This window comes from Sinohyriopsis cumingii, chromosome 6, assembly GCF_028554795.1.
Source record: "Sinohyriopsis cumingii isolate HCF-2022 chromosome 6, ASM2855479v2, whole genome shotgun sequence".
NCBI classification, from domain to species: Eukaryota; Metazoa; Mollusca; class Bivalvia; order Unionida; family Unionidae; genus Sinohyriopsis; species Sinohyriopsis cumingii.
The window spans coordinates 16,942,245-16,966,785 of record NC_142966.1 but is presented as its reverse complement, the minus strand read 5'-3'; the positions used below and the strand labels follow the sequence as shown (position 1 = coordinate 16,966,785).

Sequence of the window (24,541 nt, the reverse complement as noted above, 5' to 3'; positions counted from 1 at the left end):
AGACTGGTCCCGCCCATGGTCTAAATATATACACACAGTGCATGCATATTCTGCTTTATGAACTTAGTATTGTCATTGCAGAATTTCACAATATGATAAATACCTGTAAAAGGGTGCACATGGCCTGTACAGATAGAGAACTAGAGCATCACTAATAATGATTTCAAAGTGGATAGTACATATTCAATTCTAGGAAACTGTTAAAAGTATTTTTTGGGGAATGCTACATAGGTAAAATCACAGAAATGTTGCTTACAGTAACTATATTTATGAAATGAACACTATGAGTAAACCATATATAGAAAACTTACCTGTATGTATCTGACCATGGCAGAAGCTATATAGTATTATAAATGAGTTTTTAAAATACAAAACAAAACATGCACAAAAAGAAGGCACTGAAGTGTCATTACTGATACTTATGAAGTAGGCACAAAAAATATCCATTGTGAGACAATATAACCTGTCGAAAAGGCCCAGATAAAAATCATCAAAGCATCATGTATATACATAATACATAAAACTTTCCTGTATGTATTCAGGTATATCAGAAATTATGCAGTATTATTAAATGAGTTTTTTGTATCATGCACCAGACCTGCACTTATTAATACAGTTACAGCTGCAACATGAGGAGATCCCATCATGACCCATGTAGATATATACTAAAAGTGCCTAAGTGGGTGATGACAGCAAAGTAATAACACTGAAAGGTGAGAAACTTTGTTGTTATTATAGAAAGAACAGAAAACTAGGAAATTTACAGATGGAGTATCCATCCCTTCCAAAATGAAGCCCCTCAAACTGGTTTTGAGGTTAACAAAACCTTCCAAACTGCTTGTGTGAGTTTTGCAAGGCCTCTCTGTAGATGGTATCTACTTGGCATGAACAGAAGTAGTAACTAACGATTTCACAGGATTTGGCACCAATCGTAGCATCAACAGGATATCACTCTATCTAACTGCCATCTAGGTGGGCAGAAAACTTTTAGCTTTTGAGAAATTTGGGATTTGCGAGGTAGTAGTTCTTCTAAGGTATTATGATTAGGTAACATATCTGAAGGAGAAATAATCTGGCAGACTTCACAAAACATTTTAAAATCTGCCACTTTAGCAACAAACTCTTGACTAATTAATCATGCTATGAAATAAAATCAGAACCTTCTCCACCCATAACTGCAGATCTCTCTCCATTTTTGGCAATTTACACCCATCAACAAAAATACAAAAGAAAACTAACAAAACCAATAAAAGTTTAATCCTGCCAGATCTATGAAGAGAATGTTATACAAATAAAGCAATAAACAGGATGAATTTGGTAACTGTTTAGGATTGCAAATTCTTGTAATCATGCAAATAAATTTGTATGTCACTACAAATAAAATTGTGTCAGGTTGAGATGAAAAGATTTTTTAAAGTCTCCATTTTTTCAATCAAAATAATATTTATAAGTTGATGAGAAAAAAAAAGAAATAAAAAATTAAATCAAACATTAGTTACATCTAATTTAATACTAGTATAATTTCAGCGATAATCTCTGCCTTATAATGCATGATATACCTGATTTTTCCAATGAGGCTAAGTTCCGTGATATGAGGGAATCCTGCTTCTGGCTTCCAAACCTCTTGTCCAATCTTTCTATGCTTTTTCGAAGTGTACCTATTTCCTCCTTCTGCTGAAGACTTTCATCGTGGAGCTGATAGTTTCGCTCTCGGAGAGTTCTGTTGTCTTCACGCACCTGCTGAAGTTCAATCTTCAGGCGATGTTCACTGACCTCATTGTATGAATAACTTTGCTGTTCCTTTAACCTTGCCAGCTAGAGAAGAAATCAATAAAATCTAAGAAATTATGAGAATAACAGAGGAATTATATACAACTTTTAAAGCTCAAATAATTGCCAGTTATTGCCCTGGATTATATAAAGCTTTCTTAGCTCAGTCAACATATAATTCACATGTTCTCTGCAATGCACTGAAAACGCATGCACTTAACAAGAGGTCCCAGTGGGCCTAAAATCTCTCACTTGGCTTAGACCTGCCAAATAATCAAATGCAAGAGCAGCTGGCCCAAAAATCTGGGCAAAAGAATGCTTATGCAGAAATTTCTTCCAATGCGGTAGATTATAAATGTAATGAAAATGTTATGTTTCAGTGTTACTCAATTTTCTGTATTTTTACCTGCATTTGAGGGCACATATTTGTCAAATATTAAGTTGGTGAAACATGCTGAGCATTTACTGAAATGAAGTTATATGTTTTTAAGTGATGAAGGCCCTATTTGATGGTGTACCAGCATCATTTGTGTCAATTTGAAAGGTCTTCCAGCTAAGACACTTTCTGTCAAAATTTTTAAACAGCTTTTGAGAAGTTTGTAGAAGCTTGTTCTAATTTTAGCAACAGCAGCCATTTTTAGCAACAACCACCATATTTAATGTCAAATCTGCATCTTTTGTACAAATGTGAAAGGCCTTCCTGCCAGGATGCTTTCTGTCAAACTTTGACAAATTCAAATTGGAATATTTTAGAAGAAGCCTTTGAAAAGGTTTTATATTTTTAGCAAAGATGGCCATATTTGACAGTGAATCAGCATCATATGTATAAACCTGAAAACACTTCATGCCAATACTTTCTGACATATTTTGTCTATTTCTGATGAGAGGTTTTTGAGAAGGAGTCATTTAAAAGTTTTTCTATTTCTAGCAACAGATGCCATATTTGAAGGCAAATCAGCATCTTATGTATAAACAAGAAAGTCATTTATTCCAGGATGCTTCTGTTAAATTTGGTCAAATTCTGTTCAGCAATTTATAAGAAGTCATTTAAATGTTTTCCTATTTGTTTGAGTTATGGCAGCTATATTTAATTATAGATCACCAAATCTAATTTTTTATAAATTTAAAAGGTCAAACTTTATTCAATGATTTCTGTGAAGAAGCTTCTATTCATAGTAATAGCAGCCATATTTGATGGAGGATCAGCATCATCAGTAAAAAAAAATGTGCAAGGTCTTCATGCCAGCAAGACCCCTCCCAAATTTTTTTGACATCGGTGCAGTGGTTTTTGAAAAGCAGTTCAAAATAGAAACTGTTGATGGAAGTACAAATCACAACAGATCGACAATGCATGATAGTTGTTGCAAAACGAGTGAAGGAACTTGCCATGAGCTCGCTTGGCCTTACAGCCTGGTAAGACAGAAATTCTTTCAATGTCTTGTAACATACATCAGTAATCTGAGATGCACTGAAACCATTTTTCTCATCTACCAATATTCCTATTTATAAATATTCCTACCTCAAATGTAAGCCAAAGCAATAAATAAGTGAAACAAAAATTACCAATAAGATAAGCTGTGGTTTTTGAGTTTTTAGGGCACATAGTTACATAGCTAATCTAAAGTCTAAGACATTGTTTAATGACAGTTTCATCAGGTCTACAAAATCAAATTTTGAGTATAATGTAAGTCAGACTGGTTCAGCTGCAGGCCCACAGGTATTTCCTGCATAATTATAGTAAAACTGCTTTAACACATATCATGTATGGCCAACAAACTTTACATGTTGGTCCATGTCACCCACACTGTTGAAGATGTTGGACTGCCTTGATCTAAATCATTACATCAATCTGCTGTTTGATGACTGAGAAACAAAGGTTGTTCAATCCATTTACTCAAACATGAAACAAGGTATGAACTCTCAAACACGAATCCCATTGCCAACAGAATCACAGTTTGTTGTTGTACTATTATAGGTTTAATACCATATTTTAGTACATAGTAGGCTATATATGGTTGCCATTACATTTGGTGGTGGTAGAACCCAGGAAAATCCCAGGAAGAACTACTGACCCATGGAAGCTACAAAGTAGCTTTATCACACATCTACATAATAGCTGAACCCAAAACATGAGAACACGTTTTGGAGTTGCCGATGATATATGAACATGATATGAAGGACTGATAGGAATTAAGAGCCTTGCAAAGGGATATGACGTGACAGCTGAGTCAGGCTGGTATCGACAGGATTTGAACCTGTTACCCATTTTTTGTCAGTCTAAGCTAATGTCTAAGCCACCATAAAGAGAAAGGAAATACTAATGCAATGTACAACCAGAACTCAATGAAATGCATCAACAACCAAAGTTTCATCAGTGTTGTGTCATACTGTAATAAAGTTTAAGATGGAGAGGACGAAACAGACAAATGACTGATAATATAAATATCACCCCTGTGTGAACATTAGGTCACACTAACCTAGTTTTTGCATAGCTGAATTACTCTCCATAAGATGTATCTACATATCAATTTTTAGTAGTGTAGGTAAAACAGGGTCCAAGATTCTCAACAAATATGGTAACAGTTATCCAAAGGTTACCAACTGAAACTGAAAGTTTGTTCACTTAGACTTTCCATGCATCCCATGATTTGATGCAGAATGTTTTAAAAAGGATTACATTTTAGAGATTTGCCATTTGAATATAGGGCATCACTATTGTTTTATTTGTAAATATACCAAGTAACTGCTGTTTATCATGCATCTTTTTTAGTTTTTGCCTTTTGGAACCAGTATAATATTAAATGGGTGACAATGTTGAGAAATGAAAAGATTCAAATCTGCTCATGTGACCCTGACTTAAAAATTAATCAGTAAGACTGAACTTTAAGAAAAGGAGGCAGCCACTTAGAAATGCCTGATTTTTTAACTTTCTGTCTTGACCTCTGACCTTTAGCTTCTATAAGTCACACAATAAATTTGTCTCAGCTCTAGTTGAAACTGCTGGCAAGATTTAATGACTTTAAAATAATAAATTTTAGCAAAAGCTCAATTAGGGAAAAATAACATGGACATTGAATTCAATGATTTGATTCACACCTCTTGCTGCAGTCTCCTGTTCTCCTCCTCCTTATCTTGTTGGTCCATGCTGCGTGCTGTTCGAATCCGCTCATTCTCTGCAACAAGTTCTTTTATTTTCTTCTCAGAGATGGATAGCTCTGCTACAGCTGCCTCATTGGCTTCCTGCAGGTCCTGAATCTGACTGGTCAGGTCCCCTGCAACACACCATATTACTGTCAATGGTTGGTAATACATAATATAATGACTATGTACAACACACTGCACAACTGTCAATGGTTGGTAATTCATAATATAACCACCATGTACAACACACCACATTATTGTCAGTGGTTGGTAATACAGAATATAATGACTATGTACAACACACTGCATAACTGTCAATGGTTGGTAATACATAATATAATGACTATGTACAACACACTGCATAACTGTCAACAGTTGGTAATACATAATATAACCACCATGTACAACACACCACATTACTGTCAGTGGTTGGTAATACATAATATAATCATCATGTACAATACACCACATTACTGTCAGTGGTTGGTAATACATAATATAATCATCATGTACAATACACCACTTTACTGTCAGTGGTTGGTAATACATAATATAATCATCATGTACAATACACCACATTACTGTCAGTGGTTGGTAATACATAATATAATCATCATGTACAACACACCACATTACTGTCAGTGGTTGGTAATACATAATATAATCATCATGTACAATACACCACATTACTGTCAGTGGTTGGTAATACATAAAATAATCACCATTTACAATACACCACATTACTGTCAGTGGTTGGTAATACATAACATAATGACCATGTACAACACACCACATTACTGTCAGTGGTTGGTAATAAATAATATAATCAACCTGTACAACACATTGCATGACTGTCAATGGTTGGTAATACATAATGACCATGTACAATACACCACATTACTGTCTTTGATTATGACTGGTATGCATTATGTGCAACAGATCTCATTATACTTGTGGCAACAGAATGATTAAACAAATGAGTGTTGACTACGTGATGCAGGGTTCACCACAAGAATTGTTAATTGATTTGCTATAATTTCTAAAATGAAATATCCTGGAAAAAATGTGAAGTTTCCTCAATAAGTTAGCTGGCCATTTCATCAGCTGTGTTATGAATCTATGCTCTCAAACTACGTACCAGAAAAGAGATAAAACCAACAAGTTTTGTAAAATTCAACAAATAATTTATTTCCCTAGCATATAAAGCAAAAATCTGAAGAGACTTACATTATTTTGAATTAAATACCAATTAGTCCTAAAGGTTCTATCACAAGTCCAAAGTATAGAGTATGCTGAATGAATTCCAGTGGTGTTCCAAATAAATTCTAATCTCGAAGGTGCTGATGTACCAATAGCTTGGAATAGTGTTAATATGCTAGCAATCTTGATGTATCACAATTATATAATCTCAAATATCTCTAAATAAATTGACAATAATCCCAAAATAATGATTTAGTCCAAAAAATTTATTAAGCACTTTGTAATTCCAGCAAATAATTAAAAAAATCCTCTCAAATTAAAACTGAACACAACTAAAAGACTGAGTTGACTAGTCAGATGTTAAAGTAGAAATTTAGAATTTCTGTTTACTTCACCATTCTATTAAAACCTAGGTGACAATATGAGGACCAGGATGACACTGATCTTAATTGAAATTTCCGTCGAAGTGTAAACAAAATTTGCTTCTGGAATCCACTAGGGAAAAATCAAGGCATGTATCTAGAACTCAAAACCAAGTAAACATGTTTACCCACAAATAATAATCTTAATAATCTACAATCAAAGACAAAAAATAGCTATGTACTATGTTTTTTTTTATAAAACAAATGACATCAGTCAGGTAGGCCCAAACTAATCCCTCCATTATGGATAAAAACCAACACACAATACAAATTAAATATACATAACAGTTGATAAAACTTGTACATTTATAAAGAAACCATATATTATTCATGAGTTGCATTTTTCCTCTAGACCGAACTTTATTGATGGAAAGGAATAACAATATTAGTCAACTTACTCTCCATCATTATGTTTAGTCTGGTTTCACATTTCCTTTCAAACTGAGATAGTCTGATGACATTTTTAGCATTTTGCAACAATTTATTCCTTGACTGGCAACTATACCATGCACTCAGACACTTATTTCTAGCTCTTATGAAAAATGCTCTATGTTATTAAAGGAAGTGAACTTCTCACATGATTGACTGGTTTTCAAATACATTTTGTAATCTATGAGAGAGTAGCCATAATGGGAAAATACCATTTTGCCTCATGGTGACCAGCATGCCAGATTGACATGACCTGAGCAATAATGTGCTTCTCAACCATTAGTATTTCTTGTTGTCTTGATAATTATTGGTGTGACAGTAATAATAGCCAGTAATTATCAAAGTGACAAAACCTAACATCTAAAGTCCACTCTAATGAGATGATGTAAATAACAATTTCAGAGGATGGTACCATAAGCTCATTTAACCTGATGGCCAAAACAAAAAGACAGAATCATCTACTATCCAAGCCCCACAAAAAAATTGTCTGTAAAGAGAGCGACAGATTTGTTGAAAATTTAATGATATGGAGCTTTACATTTTCAATGTATACAGGAAAGTGACAGGCATCATCAGTGTGCACTTGCATATTGTTTGGTCAAATTTATTATTGGTAACTAGCTTATGGTGATATGTACATGGGTAACAAATAAATGAGGAAGCTTATATTTTACTTTGCATCGATTTCACTGAATAATTCCACAAAGTACAAGGCACAAATAACAAATGTGATATGTTTCATATGGGTATCTTGAATAGTATGGGACCTTTACCCTAGAAATAAAAGTGTGTATATTGATGGAAAGATGGAAAAATCTTACAATACTGAAACTGATGATTTCTCAGTATCAAAAGGGCACAGCCACATTACTAATCTGAATATATATACATTTAATACTAAAACATGAAGGTGAAAGTTAGGCAGAGGTTGCATTCAAACCATTCTGTAACATGAGAAATAAGTCTAGTTGTTATCTTTTAGGCAAGTGCTTTATATATAAAAAATCAATCACAGCAATTAGTCAAAGTGTTTGAAAAAATCTGAGTTAATCATACAAACTACTTAAGCATCTTACTTTTACAAAATAATAGTTACAGTCAAATTATGGACATTACAGGCAAAAACTTAAATCTAGATGCCACTATCTTCAAAAAGCATGTTCAATTTAGGGTATGTTTTATAAGCAACATGTTAGGAAAATCCATTTAGTGCACCAAGGACACTTAGAAAGTGGCTACAATTTACCTCATTGGGATTTCTGGTCTCAGCAATGCTGAAAGTTTTTATTACACTTAAACCAATTATTTGAATCGGCTGAGATTTTAAACTAACACAGAAAAGTATGCAGGGATTCAAATGTCAGAAGTGAAGGATGGTGAAAGTCAGGCTGTATGCTAAATGTTTACAAAGAAATATGTATTGTAGAAGAATTACCTATTTTCCTTTGCAGTACAAAGGGATTATTTGGATTGTAACTATTAATACTGGGACTATCTTCAACAAATGTACGATCACGCTCCTTACGCAGAACTTCCAGTTCATCTTGAAGCTTTACAACCTCCGCAGACAAAATTTCCTTCTCACTCTGCATCTGGTGATACTTCTGCTCCAGCTACAAGATCAAGAATGCATTTCAGTTCGATGTCTGTTTATGTCAAGTTTGAACATTACTATTTGGTAGGAAAAGCTCCATTTGGATATACATGTACAATGTGTAAAACTTAATGACTCAAACCTGAATGTTCCAAGTGAATGGTAGTTTAATGATCAAATATCTAAAAGTGCCCCATAGCCAGATTTAGAAGTTAAATTGCCCTCATAGCTTCATTCAGCAATACAATTGCCCTAATAGCCTGATTAAGCAATAAAATTGCCCTCATAGCATCATTCAGCATTAAAATTGCCCTCATAGCATGATTCAGAATTAAAATTGCCCTCAAAGCATCATTCAGCATTAAAATTGCCCTCATAGCCTGATCCAGCATTAAAATTGCCCTCAAAGCATCATTCAGCATTAAAATTGCCCTCATAGCCTGATTCAGCATTAAAATTGCCCTCATAGCCTGATTCAGCATTAAAATTGCCCTCACAGCCTGATTCAGCATTAAAATTGCCCTCATAGCATCATTCAGCATTAAAATTGCCCTCATAGCCTGATCCAGCATTAAAATTGCCCTCATAGCCTGATTCAGCAATAAAATTGCCCTCATAACATCATTCAGCATTAAAATTGCCCTCACAGCCTGATTCAGCAATAAAATTGCCCTCATAGCATCATTCAGCTAAAATTGCCCTCATAGCATCATTCAGCATTAAAATTGCCCTCATAGCCTGATTCAGCAATAAAATTGCCCTCATAGCATCATTCAACAGTAAGACTACCCTCATAGCCTCGATGCAGCAAAATTGCCCATTTAGTCACATTCAGCTGTAAAAATTACAACCATAGTATTATCTGGCAGCAAAATTGTCTCACAGCCTCAAGCAGCAGCTGTTTACATACTGACACAACACAAACTGAACAAATAAAATAACTATCTGTTTTGATACAAGCATAGAACTTGGCTTATTTGTTAGCACAATATCATTTGGTAAAACATTGTATCTTGTACCATTTTGTGTAAAACTAAATTTGGAAAGTAATACTTGTTACATTCTTGTGCTGGACATTAATCAGCACAAATATGAAAGATTAGCCAAAAAAGCGACCAAACAAAAGTTCCGCAAATATAAGCGGTGGTGTATAAGTTACTAACTAAAAGGTAGGATGCATATAATTTACTATTTAATTTAAAAGTAAAAGATGTCAGACTACAGGTGGTTTACATATAGTATGTAGTTGTTACATATTCTGAAAAGAGATCCCAAAACAGACATATCAGCCAGACAACCGAAGCAACCACAAATTTAGAACTAAATATGACACATTTTCTGCCACACTAAGCAATAAGTGTCAAAACCTAACTATGCTGAGCACAAATGAAAGTCTTCTGTCCAAAAAAAGTCCAAGAATTCAAGATAAGACCATTTCTTCTTCCTGACTGCTGAGTGTTGAAACCACCTCTGATATTCTTTACCAATGAAATTTTCAAATTTTCTGCTGTGGCAGTCATATTGGATGTAAGATCAGTACTATTTCGTGAATTATACTTGATTATAAGACTTTTGGTGAATATCCATGATGTTGACATGACCATAAATTCTGGAGAATTATTAGCAGCCACAATGTATATCTGCAAGGCACCATTTTCATTTACAACTAACGAAATCTCATCATATGTGTTTTGTTGAATGTCCCTTGTTGATATGACCATCAATTCTAGAGGAACAGAGACAAAAAAAAGATTTTTAAGATGGCCACCATAGTAGCCATATTGGCTAGCTTGCTAGCTTCATTTTCACTCAGGACCAACTAGACACCATAAGAAGTCTTCTGGTGAGAACCCCATGCTAATATGACTTTTCATTCTGGAGGAGTAGTGATAATAAGAGTTTCAAAATCACTGCTGTGATGGCCATATTAGATGTTAGAATGGCACCATTTCATTCAGAACCAATTATATATGACCATCTCTATTCAGGAGAATTTAATATGTTCATTGTGGCAGCCATACTGGATGTCTGAGGGGAATTATTTTCATTCAGGATGAACTAGATATCTTAATGAGTCTTCAGGTGAAAACTGCATATTGATATGACATGCCATTTGGAAGGAATAAGAATGAGATTTTCAGAAAGGTTGCCATAGTGGCCAAACTGTATATCATATGGCACCATTTTCATGAGTACCAACTAAATTTCAGAAGAAGTCTGGTGAAAACACAGTGTTGATTTTTCAAGACGGCCACTGTAGTGTTTATAATGGAGATCAAATTGGTGCAAGACATCATAAGAAGTCTTCCAGTGAAAACCCAAGCTGATATGAATTTCCTTTCAGGAGTAGGATGGATAAAGAAACTTTCAAGATGGCTGCTACAGCAGCCACACAGTGGAATTCAGATCAGCACCATTTTCAGAAAGGTCAAACGATACACCATATGAGACATTTGGTGAAAACCCCATGCTGTTATGACTTTCCATTCATGAGAAGCTGCAATAACAAGATTTTCAAGATGGCTGCTGTGGCAACCATATTTGATATCCAAGTGGAACAGTTTTCATCTAGGACCAACCAGACATCATAATTCTTCTCATGAAAAAAGTCAATATGACTGTCCATGCAGGAGGAGAAGCAACAACAAGATTTCCAAGATGGCTGCCATGTACATGGGATTGACACCATTTACATTTAGGACCTATTAAACATCATTCAAAACCTTTAGTGAAATCCTCATGATCACATGACCATCCACTAAGAGAAGTAACAATATGAAGAATTTCAAAATTTTAAGATGGCCACTACGAAGTTCATATTGAATGTCCAAGTGGAACCATTTTCATTTAGGTCCAACTAGACATCATAAGTGCTCTACTGTCCAGAGAGAATGACTGGGAATTCAGAGGCAATATTGTAATTGATTGATGCATCAATGATACTGAACCTGCTCTAATACCAGCCCTTAAGATTGGTAATCACCAGCCTGTTCATATTTCCTTCTCAAATTGTAAACAAACAAGTAAAATTTTAAAGGAAATTACCATGAATCAAAGCAAACAATGTGAATATGTGTTTGCTTTAAAAAAAATAAGACAAAATTAACCAAGTTAACAACTTAAATTTTAAACAATGGAGTGATTACTTTGTGCACATTATCATTAAACTATACCATGTCAGCAATATGCATGCAAACAATGATAATTATATAATAATTAAAAACCTTTATAATTGAAAAAAATAAAATAGTATAAAATCAAATTAAGATGTTATCACCACCAATTTACATGGTGACTTAAACAAAAGATCCATATTTCATATCCAACTGAATAAGCACAAAAACCTTTTGTAAGTGCCCCATTCCCCCCCCCCCCCCCACTTGTAAAGGATTTTCAGGCAAATGACTCAATGTGATTTGGATTATTCACATAGTTTTACCAATTTTTCAATCAATTGCTATGATGTCTGCAGTGTGACACTTTTTTAGTGCTGTCAAGCACTGGGGCATCGTGCTGCAGATATGTAGCATCATGCCCTGCCCAGTCAGATTATCCTGACACCAGGCTGACCAGTCCTATCACTAACCTCTTAATGCTGAGCTCCAAGCAAGGCAGTTGTTAGTGTCATTTTTACATGTCTTTGGTATGACTTGGCTGGGGTTTGAATCTATGACCTCCTGCAAATGAGGTGGATGCTCTAACCACTTAGGACACTGGAGCGGTCAACTCAATATTCTAATTAAATCACTATTTTAGTATTTAGAAATTCTAGTGAAATATTAATTATGTTAGAGGATTTTTTCACATTTTGTGCTATCTTTTTCATATGGCCTTATACCTACTTTAATACTGATTGTACCAGACCTAGTCCAAAATATAAAGTGTCAACCCAATGATGTGGATGTGTGTACTGTTAGCACTGTTCTAACCGCATACTTGTTATATTATTGAAATGTGCATGGTGTGGTGGATGGCATTTGCGAATGACAATTTATCTCAAATATTTACTAAAGAAATGAAACAGACATGTAACACCATCATGGCTACTTTCTGAAGATTGAAAGAAACGTAGGGTGATTAGAGCACTGTTTTAATCAATGACAAACTTGGAAAAGTTTATCAATATCATAACTGACATTTGAAACAAACAGGATCGAAGGAGTCTTTACGCACATTAACCACACTGTAAAAATGACATTTATTATGATTGTGAAAAAAGATTTCATAGGTCATGTGACTTTTATTCATCCTTGTTCTATCTCTGTGTTCTGAAGCAGCTGATGTAATGTCAATGGCCATTGTTCTATCATATTTTATATTAATGATGCAATATTTCAAGTACACTGTACACAACCTCTCATTAATTATTCAATTCATGTCAAGACAAGGGTGGCCACAGTCACATATCAAGTAATATGGTTGTTAATGATACATCAACACCATCTGTTTAATTAAGAAATTAAATGAAGGACAAACTGATTTCCTGGGAGAATTTTAATAGTTGTGCTTTCCAACTTTTGCTGATTTTTTGAGCCAAGAAAGTTTGTTTTTCACTTGGCACTTTTTTTTACCATATGTGTAAATCCTTCAAACAGCCATTGTGAAATGATATGATTTATAGTAGGATCAGAGGCTTTGTAAAAAATAAAAAAATAAAAACAAATGGTTTATGCCAGGAATATTCAGGCTCTGACATGAATTACTTAATGTTGGAGAAAAAACACATCTAAACTGGACTGCTTGTGATAACGCCCTCTGATCTTAAAGTTAAACTCATGTCAGGACATAAGCCTGCCATATGGTGTTGAATCTGAGTCATCTTAAACTCAGGTGAGGACATAAGCATGCTATATGGTATTGAATCTGAGTCCTCTGATCTTAAAGTTAAACTCAGCTGAGGACATAAGCATGCTACATGGTGTTCAATTTGAGTCCTCTGATCTTAAAGTTAAACTCAGTTGAGGACATAAGCATGCTATATGGTGTTGAATCTGAGTCCTCTGATCTTAAAGTTAAACTCGGGTGAGGACATACACCTGTATTTTGGCGTTGAATCTGAGTCCTAGCTCTGAACTTAAAGTTAAACTCATGTCAGGACATAAACCTGGCATATGGTGTTGAATCTGAATCCTCTGATCTTAAAGTTAAACTCAGGTGAGGACATAAGCATGCTGTAAGGTGTTGAATCTGAGTCATCTGATCTTAAAGTTAAACTCAGCTGAGGACATAAGCATGCTATATGGTATTGAATCTGAGTCCTCTGATCTTAAAGTTAAACTCAGCTGAGGACATAAGCATGCTACATGGTGTTCAATCTGAGTCCTCTGATCTAAATTTAAACTCAGGTGAGGACATAAGCATGCTGTATGGTGTTGAATCTGAGTCATCTGATCTTAAACTCAGGTGAGGACATAAGCATGCTATATGGTATTGAATCTGAGTCCTCTGATCTTAAAGTTAAACTCATGTCAGGACATAAGCATGCCATATGATGTTGAATCTGAGTCCTCTGATCTTAAAGTTAAACTCAGGTGAGGACATAAGCATGTCATATGATGCTGAATCTGAGTCCTCTGAGCTTAAAGTTAAACTCAGCTGAGGACATAAGCGTGCCATATGATGTTGAATCTGAGTCCTCTGATCTTAAAGTTAAACTCAAGTGAAGACATAAGCATGCCATATGATGTTGAATCTGAGTCCTCTGATCTTAAAGTTAAACTCAGGTGAGGACATAAGCATGCCATATGATGTTGAATCTGAGTCATCTGATCTTAAAGTTAAACTCTGGTGAGGACATGAGCATGCTATATGGTGTTGAATCTGAGTCCTCTGATCTTAAAGTTAAACTCAGCTGAGGACATAAGCATGCTACATGGTGTTGAATTTGAGTCCACTGATCTTAAAGTTAAACTCAGTTGAGGACATAAGCATGCTATATGGTGTTGAATCTGAGTCCTCTGATCTTAAATTTAAACTCTGGTGAGGACATACACCTGTATTTTGGCGTTGAATCTGAGTCCTCTGAACTTAAAGTTAAACTCATGTCAGGACATAAACCTGGCATATGGTGTTGAATCTGAATCCTCTGATCTTAAAGTTAAACTCAGGTGAGGACATAAGCATGCTGTAAGGTGTTGAATCTGAGTCATCTGATCTTAAACTCAGGTGAGGACATAAGCATACTATATGGTATTAAATCTGAGTCCTCTGATCTTAAAGTTAAACTCATGTCAGGATATAAGCATGCCATATGATGTTGAATCTGAGTCCTCTGATCTTAAAGTTAAACTCAGGTGAGGACATAAACATGCCATATGATGTTGAATCTGAGTCCTCTGAGCTTAAAGTTAAACTCATGTCAGGACATAAGCATGCCATAGATGTTGAATCTGAGTCCTCTGATCTTAAAGTTAAACTCATGTCAGGACATAAGCATGCCATATGATGTTGAATCTGAGTCCTCTGATCTTAAAGTTAAACTCATGTCAGGACATAAGCATGCCATATGATGTTGAATATGAGTCCTCTGATCTTAAAGTTAAACTCATGTCAGGACATAAGCATGCCATATGATGTTGAATCTGAGTCCTCTGATCTTAAAGTTAAACTCAGGTGAAGACATAAGCATGCCATATGATGTTGAATCTGAGTCCTCTGAGCTTAAAGTTAAATTCATGTCAGGACATAAGCATGCCATATGATGTTGAATCTGAGTCCTCTGATCTTAAAGTTAAACTCAGGTGAGGACATAAGCATGCCATATGATTTTGAATCTGAATCCTCTACTCATAAAGTTAAACTCAGGTGAGGACATAAGCATACCATATGATGTTGAATCTGAGTCCTCTGATCTTAAAGTTAAACTCATGTCAGGACATAAGCATGCCATATGATGTTGAATCTGAGTCCTCTGATCTTAAAGTTAAACTCAGGTGAGGACATAAGCATGCCATATGATGATGAATCTGAGTCCTCTGATCTTAAAGTTAAACTCATGTCAGGACATAAGCATGCCATATGGTGTTGAATCTGAGTCCTCTGATCTTAAAGTTAAGCTCAGGTGAGGACATAAGCATGCCATATGATGTTGAATCTGAGTCCTCTGATCTTAAAGTTAAACTCATGTCAGGACATAAGCATGCCATATGGTGTTGAATCTGAGTCCTCTGATCTTAAAGTTAATCTCAGGTGAGGACATAAGCATGCCATATGGTGTAGAATCTGAGTATAATGAGATTTGCAATTAATTAACAGATGATTTACGTTTGACAAAAAACAATTAGAACATTAAAGTTAACTAAAGCATCTTGAAAATGACATACTTATAAAGCCGAACTCAGCCAAGATATGGATAACATAAACCTATATTCCAAGTTTGATCAAAAACATGGTTTCCAGAGGGGTAACAAGAAAATGTTGATGGATAGACAATGGATGATGGCTGGCCATCAAAGATTTAATTTCTAATGATTTCACAAAGTAAAGGGCTCAGGCTCCAGTATTAATCAACATTGAAACATGCCCAATACTGTGTACGAGTTCAGCAGTGAAAGATCTATCATTGGAATGCATGAAAATATCTTTGTTGTTTTATTACTGCTACTTTTGTATAAAAAAGTAAAAATTTAACCTGAAAGTAATTAATCAAATAAAACCAATTATACCAAAAGCCAAAAAATCACAAAAATTAAATACACAGACTGTTTTAAAATATAGTAAAAAGATTAGCAAAAGTTTTATAATTCCAAATTTTCCCTATATACTTTTAATACCTCTTTAGTGTGTTGTGATGGTAACATTAGCCGATTACGAGCATTTTCCAAATCCTGTTGTAGGGATCTGTTTTTGTCCTTCAAGTTTTGTACTTGACTTGTCAACTCCAGAACCTCTTGATCTCGTCCAGCCAGAAGCTTACGCAGATTTCCAACTGTCACTTCCAAGTCTGAAATTTTCTGAGTGTTCTGAAAAGAACATGTAATTAGCAATCACTTTTAAAACTATCTAAAATATATCTGATTTTACTTAAGCAGAGAAAAGAAATCAAAGATATGATACTTAGTGCATTGGCTCACATTAAATAAAAGAACGGATTGTGCCATGCTATTCAACTATCTTTTGCTAATTATGAAAACTGAATCCAAACGTTCACTTTTTCATTGCCTGTGACTAGTTCATTAAAAGATGCATTTTTCAACAATATTTGTTAGCTTTGGCTTGATCTAGATAAGACATTATCCATTCAGAAATGAAAAGCCATCAAACCGACTGATGTTCTACTGGCCAGAAAGGAATCAATTTAAAACTTTTTTCTTTTTAACTGAGTGTTGAAACCATCTCTCATATTTTTCAGCAAAAAGAAGATTTTCCAGATGACTATAATGGCAGCCATATTATATGTAAGATTGGAACAATTCTTATTTAATACTAACTAAACTTCACAAGAAGTCTTTTAGTAAAACTCCCTGCATACATGTGAAACAACAGAGATGTTAGCTCTAGACAAATCATGTGATCTGCAAAATCATTGCTGCGAGTTTTGACTTAAAAAGTCAGATAATTTTTAAAGAGAATGGCAAGATTTTAAATGCGACACATATTTTTAACATTTCTCTTATCACAATGTAGACCCAAAGCTTGTGTCACTACGTGAGTGCTTTTATTCATTTGGATAAAACTTTTGTTTTGGTTGTTGTGGGTTTAGCACCATTTTTCATCACATGATAGAACCACTGACAAACTTTCTCACGTACCCACAGTGATCATGCAGTGATCATGCATGAGACTTGAACCCACACAGAAAGAGGTGGCAGTAATCAGTTGACCACCTGAGACCATGGGAACTCTGGGCATCATTTCCACACATGGGGACATGGGAACTTTGGTGCCATTTCCAAGTCATGGAACATATGGAAAGATCTGAAAGATGATCTCCATAAACAGAAGATTATATTTGGCTACAAGGGGGACATGTATATTTTCCTCCACATCTGATGCAGATTCAAAGAACATGTATTTAACTGATGGCGTATTTCTTGCTGCATTTAATATACATTCATGAGATGGGGTTTCTGCATGACACATGATGCAATTCTAGAAACAGTAGCTGATTTTAAAGTCAGTTTTGAGGAAGAATATTCATGTCCTATGAACTTGATTCCGACCAATGAAATTCCCATTTCCATCCATTACTGAACTTCGTGTGATGTTTATGTTGCTCAGATTTTGGTATTTTAGCTTGAGATAATGCACACATAGATATCTTGACAAACTTTAAACAGTGAAGCCAAACTGACACTGTTTTATGCCACTGGAGCTCTTTAGTAATCCACCCATAAACAATTAATATCTTTATTCATTTCCAAATTACTTTTGATCACTCAGTACAGACACTAATTAAAGATGGCTGGTGATGGCCATATCGGATATCTACATAGCACCATTTACCTTTAGGACCAACTAGACCTTGTGATGAATGTGTGTGCAAAGCTTCGTGTCAATCCTAAAAGTAGTTTCGGAGTAGAAGCGATAACAAACTTCTGCTAACAGATGGAGTTATGGACAATGGATGATAAAAATATGTAACAGACAAACAGGCCATCCCATTAGCTCTTTTGGTTTATGACAGTAACCATACTGTCCTTGTTTCATGTGACTTGGATGTGTGCATACATTTCAAAAGTGATGGAACAATCGTATTACATAATGGAAGAATGTGTGTGTGTGATTTGGATTTTAATGTAGCTTTAACAATTTTTCAGTCATATTGCTATGATGTCTGCAGTGTGGCAGTTTATAGTGATGCCTAGCACTGGGGCATCATGTCGCAGACATGTAGCATGATGTCCCACCCAGTCACATTATCCTGACACCAGGCCAACCAGTCCTAACACTAACAAGTCTTAAAGCTGAGCGCCAAGCGAGGCAACTGTTGGTACCATTTTTGTAAGTCTTTGGTATGACTCAGCTGGGGATCGAACCCACAACCTCCTGCATCCGAGGTTGATGCTCTAACCACTAGGCCACCGGAGTGGTCAACGAAAAGATGTAGTTAGCATTGTTCCATCACTTCAATGCCATTTCTCAAGCAATGCATTCACACTGCTCCATTTCCTTATCATCAATGATCCATTCATCTTTTGAATTTTAAGCAACAGAGTGACTGGTTTTAACATGATTCCCAAATTCACCTACCAGTACATAAAATAAATTTGGCATTAAAATAATGTCATGTGTTAAACAAAAGTTTCACAGTTTAACCATACCTCTAATGATCTTGATTCCATTAAAATGTCAACGGCAGATACAGGGGTGACAGTCCTACTGCTAGCCCTAGACCCTGCAGGTGACATGGGTGTGGTCCTAACAGGAAGCAGGGTTCCCTTTACAGCAGTCCCTGTCATTGGAACCCTTACAAGGTTATCTGGAGTCATGCTCTGCCTCTCTGCTTTAACTCGTTGCTGTGGACTTATTAAAGGTAAACTCTGAGTACTGGTTGACCTTTGATCTCTGATGGAAGAAGAACTGGGAATTGTGGGAAGGCTTTGGGCTGTCAAACTTCCTCCACCTGTAGCTGGCAGTCTTCTGAACTCTGAGCTCTGTTCATAATACTGTGTTAGTTCTTGTTCACTTGTTAAACTCTGAGGTCTACTACTTCCTGACTGGCTATCAATTTGGCTTTCCTGACTACTATTCATTTGTTTCACTTCCTGGTGACTGGCATACAATTTTTCTGGATTGGAACGAAATCTATCTGTAATTGTCTCTTTTGTTACTGACTGTATTTGAGTCTGTGGTGGAGATATGTAATCAAATTTAAACGGGGAATGACGATCAGAGGGATTTAAAACATCATCAATTTGTTCAACATCTGGAGTCTGACGTGCTGGACTATGAAGTGATCCTTCACCCCTTATTGGATTCATGCTGGGACTATCTGCAGAATTTCTCTGTTCAGAGAGTGGTGTTTGCCTAGCAGAACTATGATGAGACCCATCTCTTGACAATGGTCGTCGTTCCTCAAGACCAAAAATGTCAGCTGACAGCCCTTGTCTGATGGGTGTATGTGGTGCTGAGCTGTTACGGGAATTTCCCCCATGGCTGATTGCCACTCTGGATGGCTCAGAAATTACATCTGCTATAACTTCACTTGTAGCTGAACCATAACTGTGTATCTGAGCAGAACTGTGGCATGAGAGTACTGCATTATCCGAATGTGTCGGAGTTCTGCGAACATTGGTTAGGCTTGACCCATTTTGCGACAGTTGAGGAGTAAACCGTTCCAAATCTTTAAGAGAAGAATGAGCTGCTGAATGATCTGAATCAGGCTTTTCGACGTCATCATCTACTAATGATGTATGAAGAACATCATCCCTAGAAATATCATTCCTAGAGATATCGTTCCTAGAAATATCATTCCTAGAAATATCATTCCTAGAAATATCATAACCATTAGCATGCTCCTTAAGCTGTTTCAGGAATGTGTCATTGTTATCTAGAAACTGTTCCATCCCATCTTCCCCCACTGGAGTATGTCGTCCAGAACTGTGTTCCGAGTGATCCGATTTAACCGAGTGATCCATTTCCATCTCTGTCTCCAAACTATCCAAGTTCTTGCTCTGTGACATCTGCTGCCGCACCAACTCTTGATACTTGCTGGATATATGTATCCCAGTACCATCGTTTTCACTGTTTCTTGACTCCATCTTGTGTCCAGTTAATTCCGTGTTGATATCTTGATAAGTATCAATATCTCGGGACTTCAGCTCCCTTTGTAGAAACTCCTCTGCCTTGGTCAAACCACTCTTGTCCACCTCATCTTCAATTATATCTGAAATTAATATATACTCTCAAATTAATTACTGATAGTATTTTAGACTTGGGCTTGAAAGGTAAATAAACTGATTGATGGACTTGCTGACAGTGTGTGTGTGTGTGTGTGTGTGTGTGTGTGTGTGTGATTTGGATTTTTAATGTAGCTTTAACAATTTTTCAGTCATATCGCTATGATGTCTGCAGTGTAGCAGTTTATTGTGATGTCAAGCAATGGGACATCATGCTGCAGACATTTAGCATGATGTCCCACACAGTCACATTATCCTGACACTACGCTGACCAATCCTAACACTAACCTCTTAATGCTGAGCACCTAACAAGGCAGCTGTTAGCACCATTTTTTAAGTCTTTGGTATGACTCAGCTGGGGTTCAAACCCATGACCTCCCGTATCTGAGGTGGATTCTCTAACCACTAGAGTGGTCAGCTTGCTGACAGACATCGCTTAACACTTATACCTTATAAATGTTTAACAGTCATGTAAATTCATATGAATTTAACATTTGTTTCAGCAAATAAAAAACAGTTTGAGAAGCTCTGTCCTGGTGTAAGATAATGAATGTCATGCTGAAATGTTTTTCAATGTACCAACTATACTTCTTTGCAAGTCCAACTACACACAGACTCAGATCTGCCATCACATAATATGCCAGACAATCGGGGTCTGTGCAGTTTGTTCAGAGTAATAAGTATAATAACACAGACCTTGATCTGCTGGATGGTTGCATTATGCAATGGAAGATCAGTGTCAATGTTGTCTGCATAATGGACTTGATTTATAATCAAGTATATATGGTACCTGTACCCTCAAATGCAAGCCCTTAGAGTGTGATAGCTGTTTACAAATATTCTGACCTGTCTTAGTCTAGATTCAATCATTCCTTATTATTCAAACATTAGATAAAAATCCAAAGACACACAGAAAGCCAAAGCAACATATCAGCTGCAATTGCTGTGAAGTAGTTTCTGAAGAGAAGTACATGTTGGTGATCAATGTGAACTGCCTTTTAAAGTAAGAAAACTTATTTTCCATGCATATATTTGCAAGCCAGAGATTAAGGCATTGATCTGGTATCCCATTTATGACCCATGCAAGCTAATCTTCATGTGAAATAATTTCTATCTCTAAGGATTAAAAAAGGTTGCAAGAAATTTTCAAATCACAGAATTAAAATTCTGCTTCTTGTCTGCAGGTATTAAATTGACAATCTATTCAAAACTGTATAAGATATAATAAAAATCTTCAAAAATATCAGATTCAATAAATTATAACACCTGCTTGGTAACAAAAAACAGGGACAGATACCATTTGCTCAACAGAAAACTTTTACATAAAATCACATTGAAGTACTGTTGTTGTTTAAAATCAACTTCATGTTTATAATCTACGAATGAAACATGATGAGGTTTTCATCCTGTTAAAAGAATACCATTGTAGTCTTGATCTAAAACTTTTGTGTGATGAAGACTCAGAAAACAATGTCATGTAATAATGATATTGTACCCAATTCAGATCATGAATGTGTCATACGTCCATCTTAATAAATAAACTGAGGACCTTCTGAATTAAATAAAACTGAGGATAATTTGAATGTAATCAAGTTAACTGAGGACAATTTTCACTAATAAAATAAACTGAGGACAATTTTCACTAATAAAATAAACTGAGGACAATTTGAATGTTATCAAGTTAACTGAGGACAATTTTCACTAATAAAATAAACTGAGGACTATTTGAATTTAATACAACTAATTGATAAAATAAAATTAATTGAGAACTGTGAATTTAATAAAATTAACAGAGAACCATTTGAATTTAACTGAGGACCATTGTAAAGTTAACATTCATCTAATGAAAGGACCAACTAGGTGTGCTATCCCTCACTTGCCTTACATAACTTATGAGTCAACTATTTCACTAAGCAAACTTTATGCAGCAGTGTACTATGCAAGAACAAATTCTATTTAAATTATCTCATAAACTTTATGTATTACTGATTTTATCAGTGTATGATATCTCCTGACAATAATCTTTCTAAAGAAGGCATTTTTAATATCCCATCTTAGATTTTAGGGATATAAGTATATATTCCAAGTTTATCAAATTCCAATCCAAAACATGGCCTCCATAGTAGTAATAAGCCCAGCCAATCAGATACAAGATCACCAGATTAATATTCACAGATATCACTCATTATCAATTATTTACAAGATCTTTAAGATATAAGCTCATATTTCAAGTTTGATTAAAATCAGTTCAGAAATATAGCTTCCTTAGGGGTAACAATTTCAGCCAATCTGCCACTAGATCACCTCATTAGCATACAAGCGTACATTGTATATTCCAAGTCTGATCAGATAAAAAATATGGCTATTAGAGGGGGTTACAAGCTCAGCCAAACAGATTCAAGATTATCTCATTAATGTGTATGGATCTAAATTATTATTGAATCCATCCAAGATCTTCATGATGTAAATGCATACTGAATGTTTGTTCAAAATTTTGAACTAGAAACATGGCTTCCTGAAGGGATAACAAGCTCAGCCAATCAATGCAAGATTACCTGTTTGCCATGTATGGATCTTGCTCATTACTGAAGTCTGAGATCCTAATGATATATGCATATGTTTTAGTTTAACTGGAACAGAAATAATGCCTTGGCACTACAGAACCTACTTATGTTGCAGTGCTGTAAAAGACTAAACACAAAACAAACATATATATAACTTCTTGCTGAAACTGTCATGGTGGCAATTTTTTAAATATTATGAAGTCTGAAGCAGTAAAGAATGTCAGTAATAAATCTCAACCAATAAAATTACAGAAATTACAGGTGATTTTATAAAAGGTGACCAATACAAGAACTCAAAAAATCAGAACAGGTATTTTTTTATATGTTAGGCTACTGGTACAATTTTGTTGGCAATAGTCTAGCAGGCCAATACTTATGACAAGATATAACAAGATATAAATTTATGACAATGTCCATGATTAACTAATAGAAACTATATATATATATATATATATATATATATATATATATATATATATATATATATATATATATATATATATATATATATATATATATATATATTTCAATCTTACCAGTAGTATATACTATAATACTAACAAGGTTTTATATGTATCACACTATATATGTATAATCTTTCCTCACTATGACACAGTCTGTCTACCAAGTGTATTGTATTATAATTGTATATTATTGTATTCTAATATACAGGGTTTCATGGCCATACCTGTTGTATTGTATTAGGGACCATTTTACACTGGGGTGATTTACAGTGCATTACAGTGAGTGACTGCCTTTGATCAGAAATATGGGATGTGTGTGTGTGTGTGTGTGTGTGTGTGTGAGAGAGAGAGAGACTAAAATTGTATTTTGCTGGCCATATCAAACAAATGAGCTCAAAACTGTCAAATGACCATTTGCTAACACTTCATGTTGTATTTTGTAACATAATATGTCCATAATTTTCCTATGTATTTGTTTGGTCAATATGTTTTCCCAATTGTTTGAAAATTCTACAGTAACACAGCATGCAATAAAAGACATTTAGAACAAAAAATGCATAGCCTATGGCATACCTTAAAAAAAAACCACACAACTTCAACTAACTCTTATTATCATTCTCCAAGGCTCGCCTTAGGGCATGATCAAATCAAACATCACCATTGGACTTATTCAGAAACATCACCATTGGACTTTATCAGAAACATCACCATTGGACTTTATCAGAAACATCACCAGTGGACTTTATCAGAAACATCACCATTGGACTTTATCAGAAACATCACCAGTGGACTTTATCAGAAACATCACCATTGGACTTTATCAGAAACATCACCAGTGGACTTTATCAGAAACATCACCATTGGACTTAATCAGAAACATCACCAATGGACTTTATCAGAAACATCACCAGTGGACTTTATCAGAAACATCACCATTGGACTTAATCAGAAACATCACCATTGGACTTTATCAGAAACATCACCAGTGGACTTTATCAGAAACATCACCATTGGACTTAATCAGAATTGCCTGTAGATCAGGTGTTACATATTTCTAACGTAGTAAGTCTGCTCCTAACCACTGTTGTGAATTACAAATTAAGTTTTAAATGCAGAA

The 24,541-nt window shown here is 35.2% G+C and overlaps 1 protein-coding gene across 4 annotated transcripts in view; it reads right to left on the bottom strand.

Annotated features, from left to right (window-relative positions):
• The window catches only part of LOC149796430 (uncharacterized), a 108,188-nt gene that overhangs the window by 63,749 nt on the left and 19,898 nt on the right, over window positions 1-24,541 (bottom strand). For all 4 annotated transcript variants that reach the window (XM_089961096.1, XM_089961097.1, XM_089961098.1 and 1 more), the window contains 5 exons: window positions 18,819-20,383; window positions 16,329-16,517; window positions 8,398-8,575; window positions 4,867-5,042; window positions 1,560-1,815 (listed from right to left, as the gene is read on the bottom strand). In XM_089961096.1, the coding sequence (XP_089817222.1) occupies window positions 1,560-1,815; window positions 4,867-5,042; window positions 8,398-8,575; window positions 16,329-16,517; window positions 18,819-20,383 (2,364 nt within the window). The remainder of the gene's footprint in view (window positions 1-1,559; window positions 1,816-4,866; window positions 5,043-8,397; window positions 8,576-16,328; window positions 16,518-18,818; window positions 20,384-24,541) is intronic.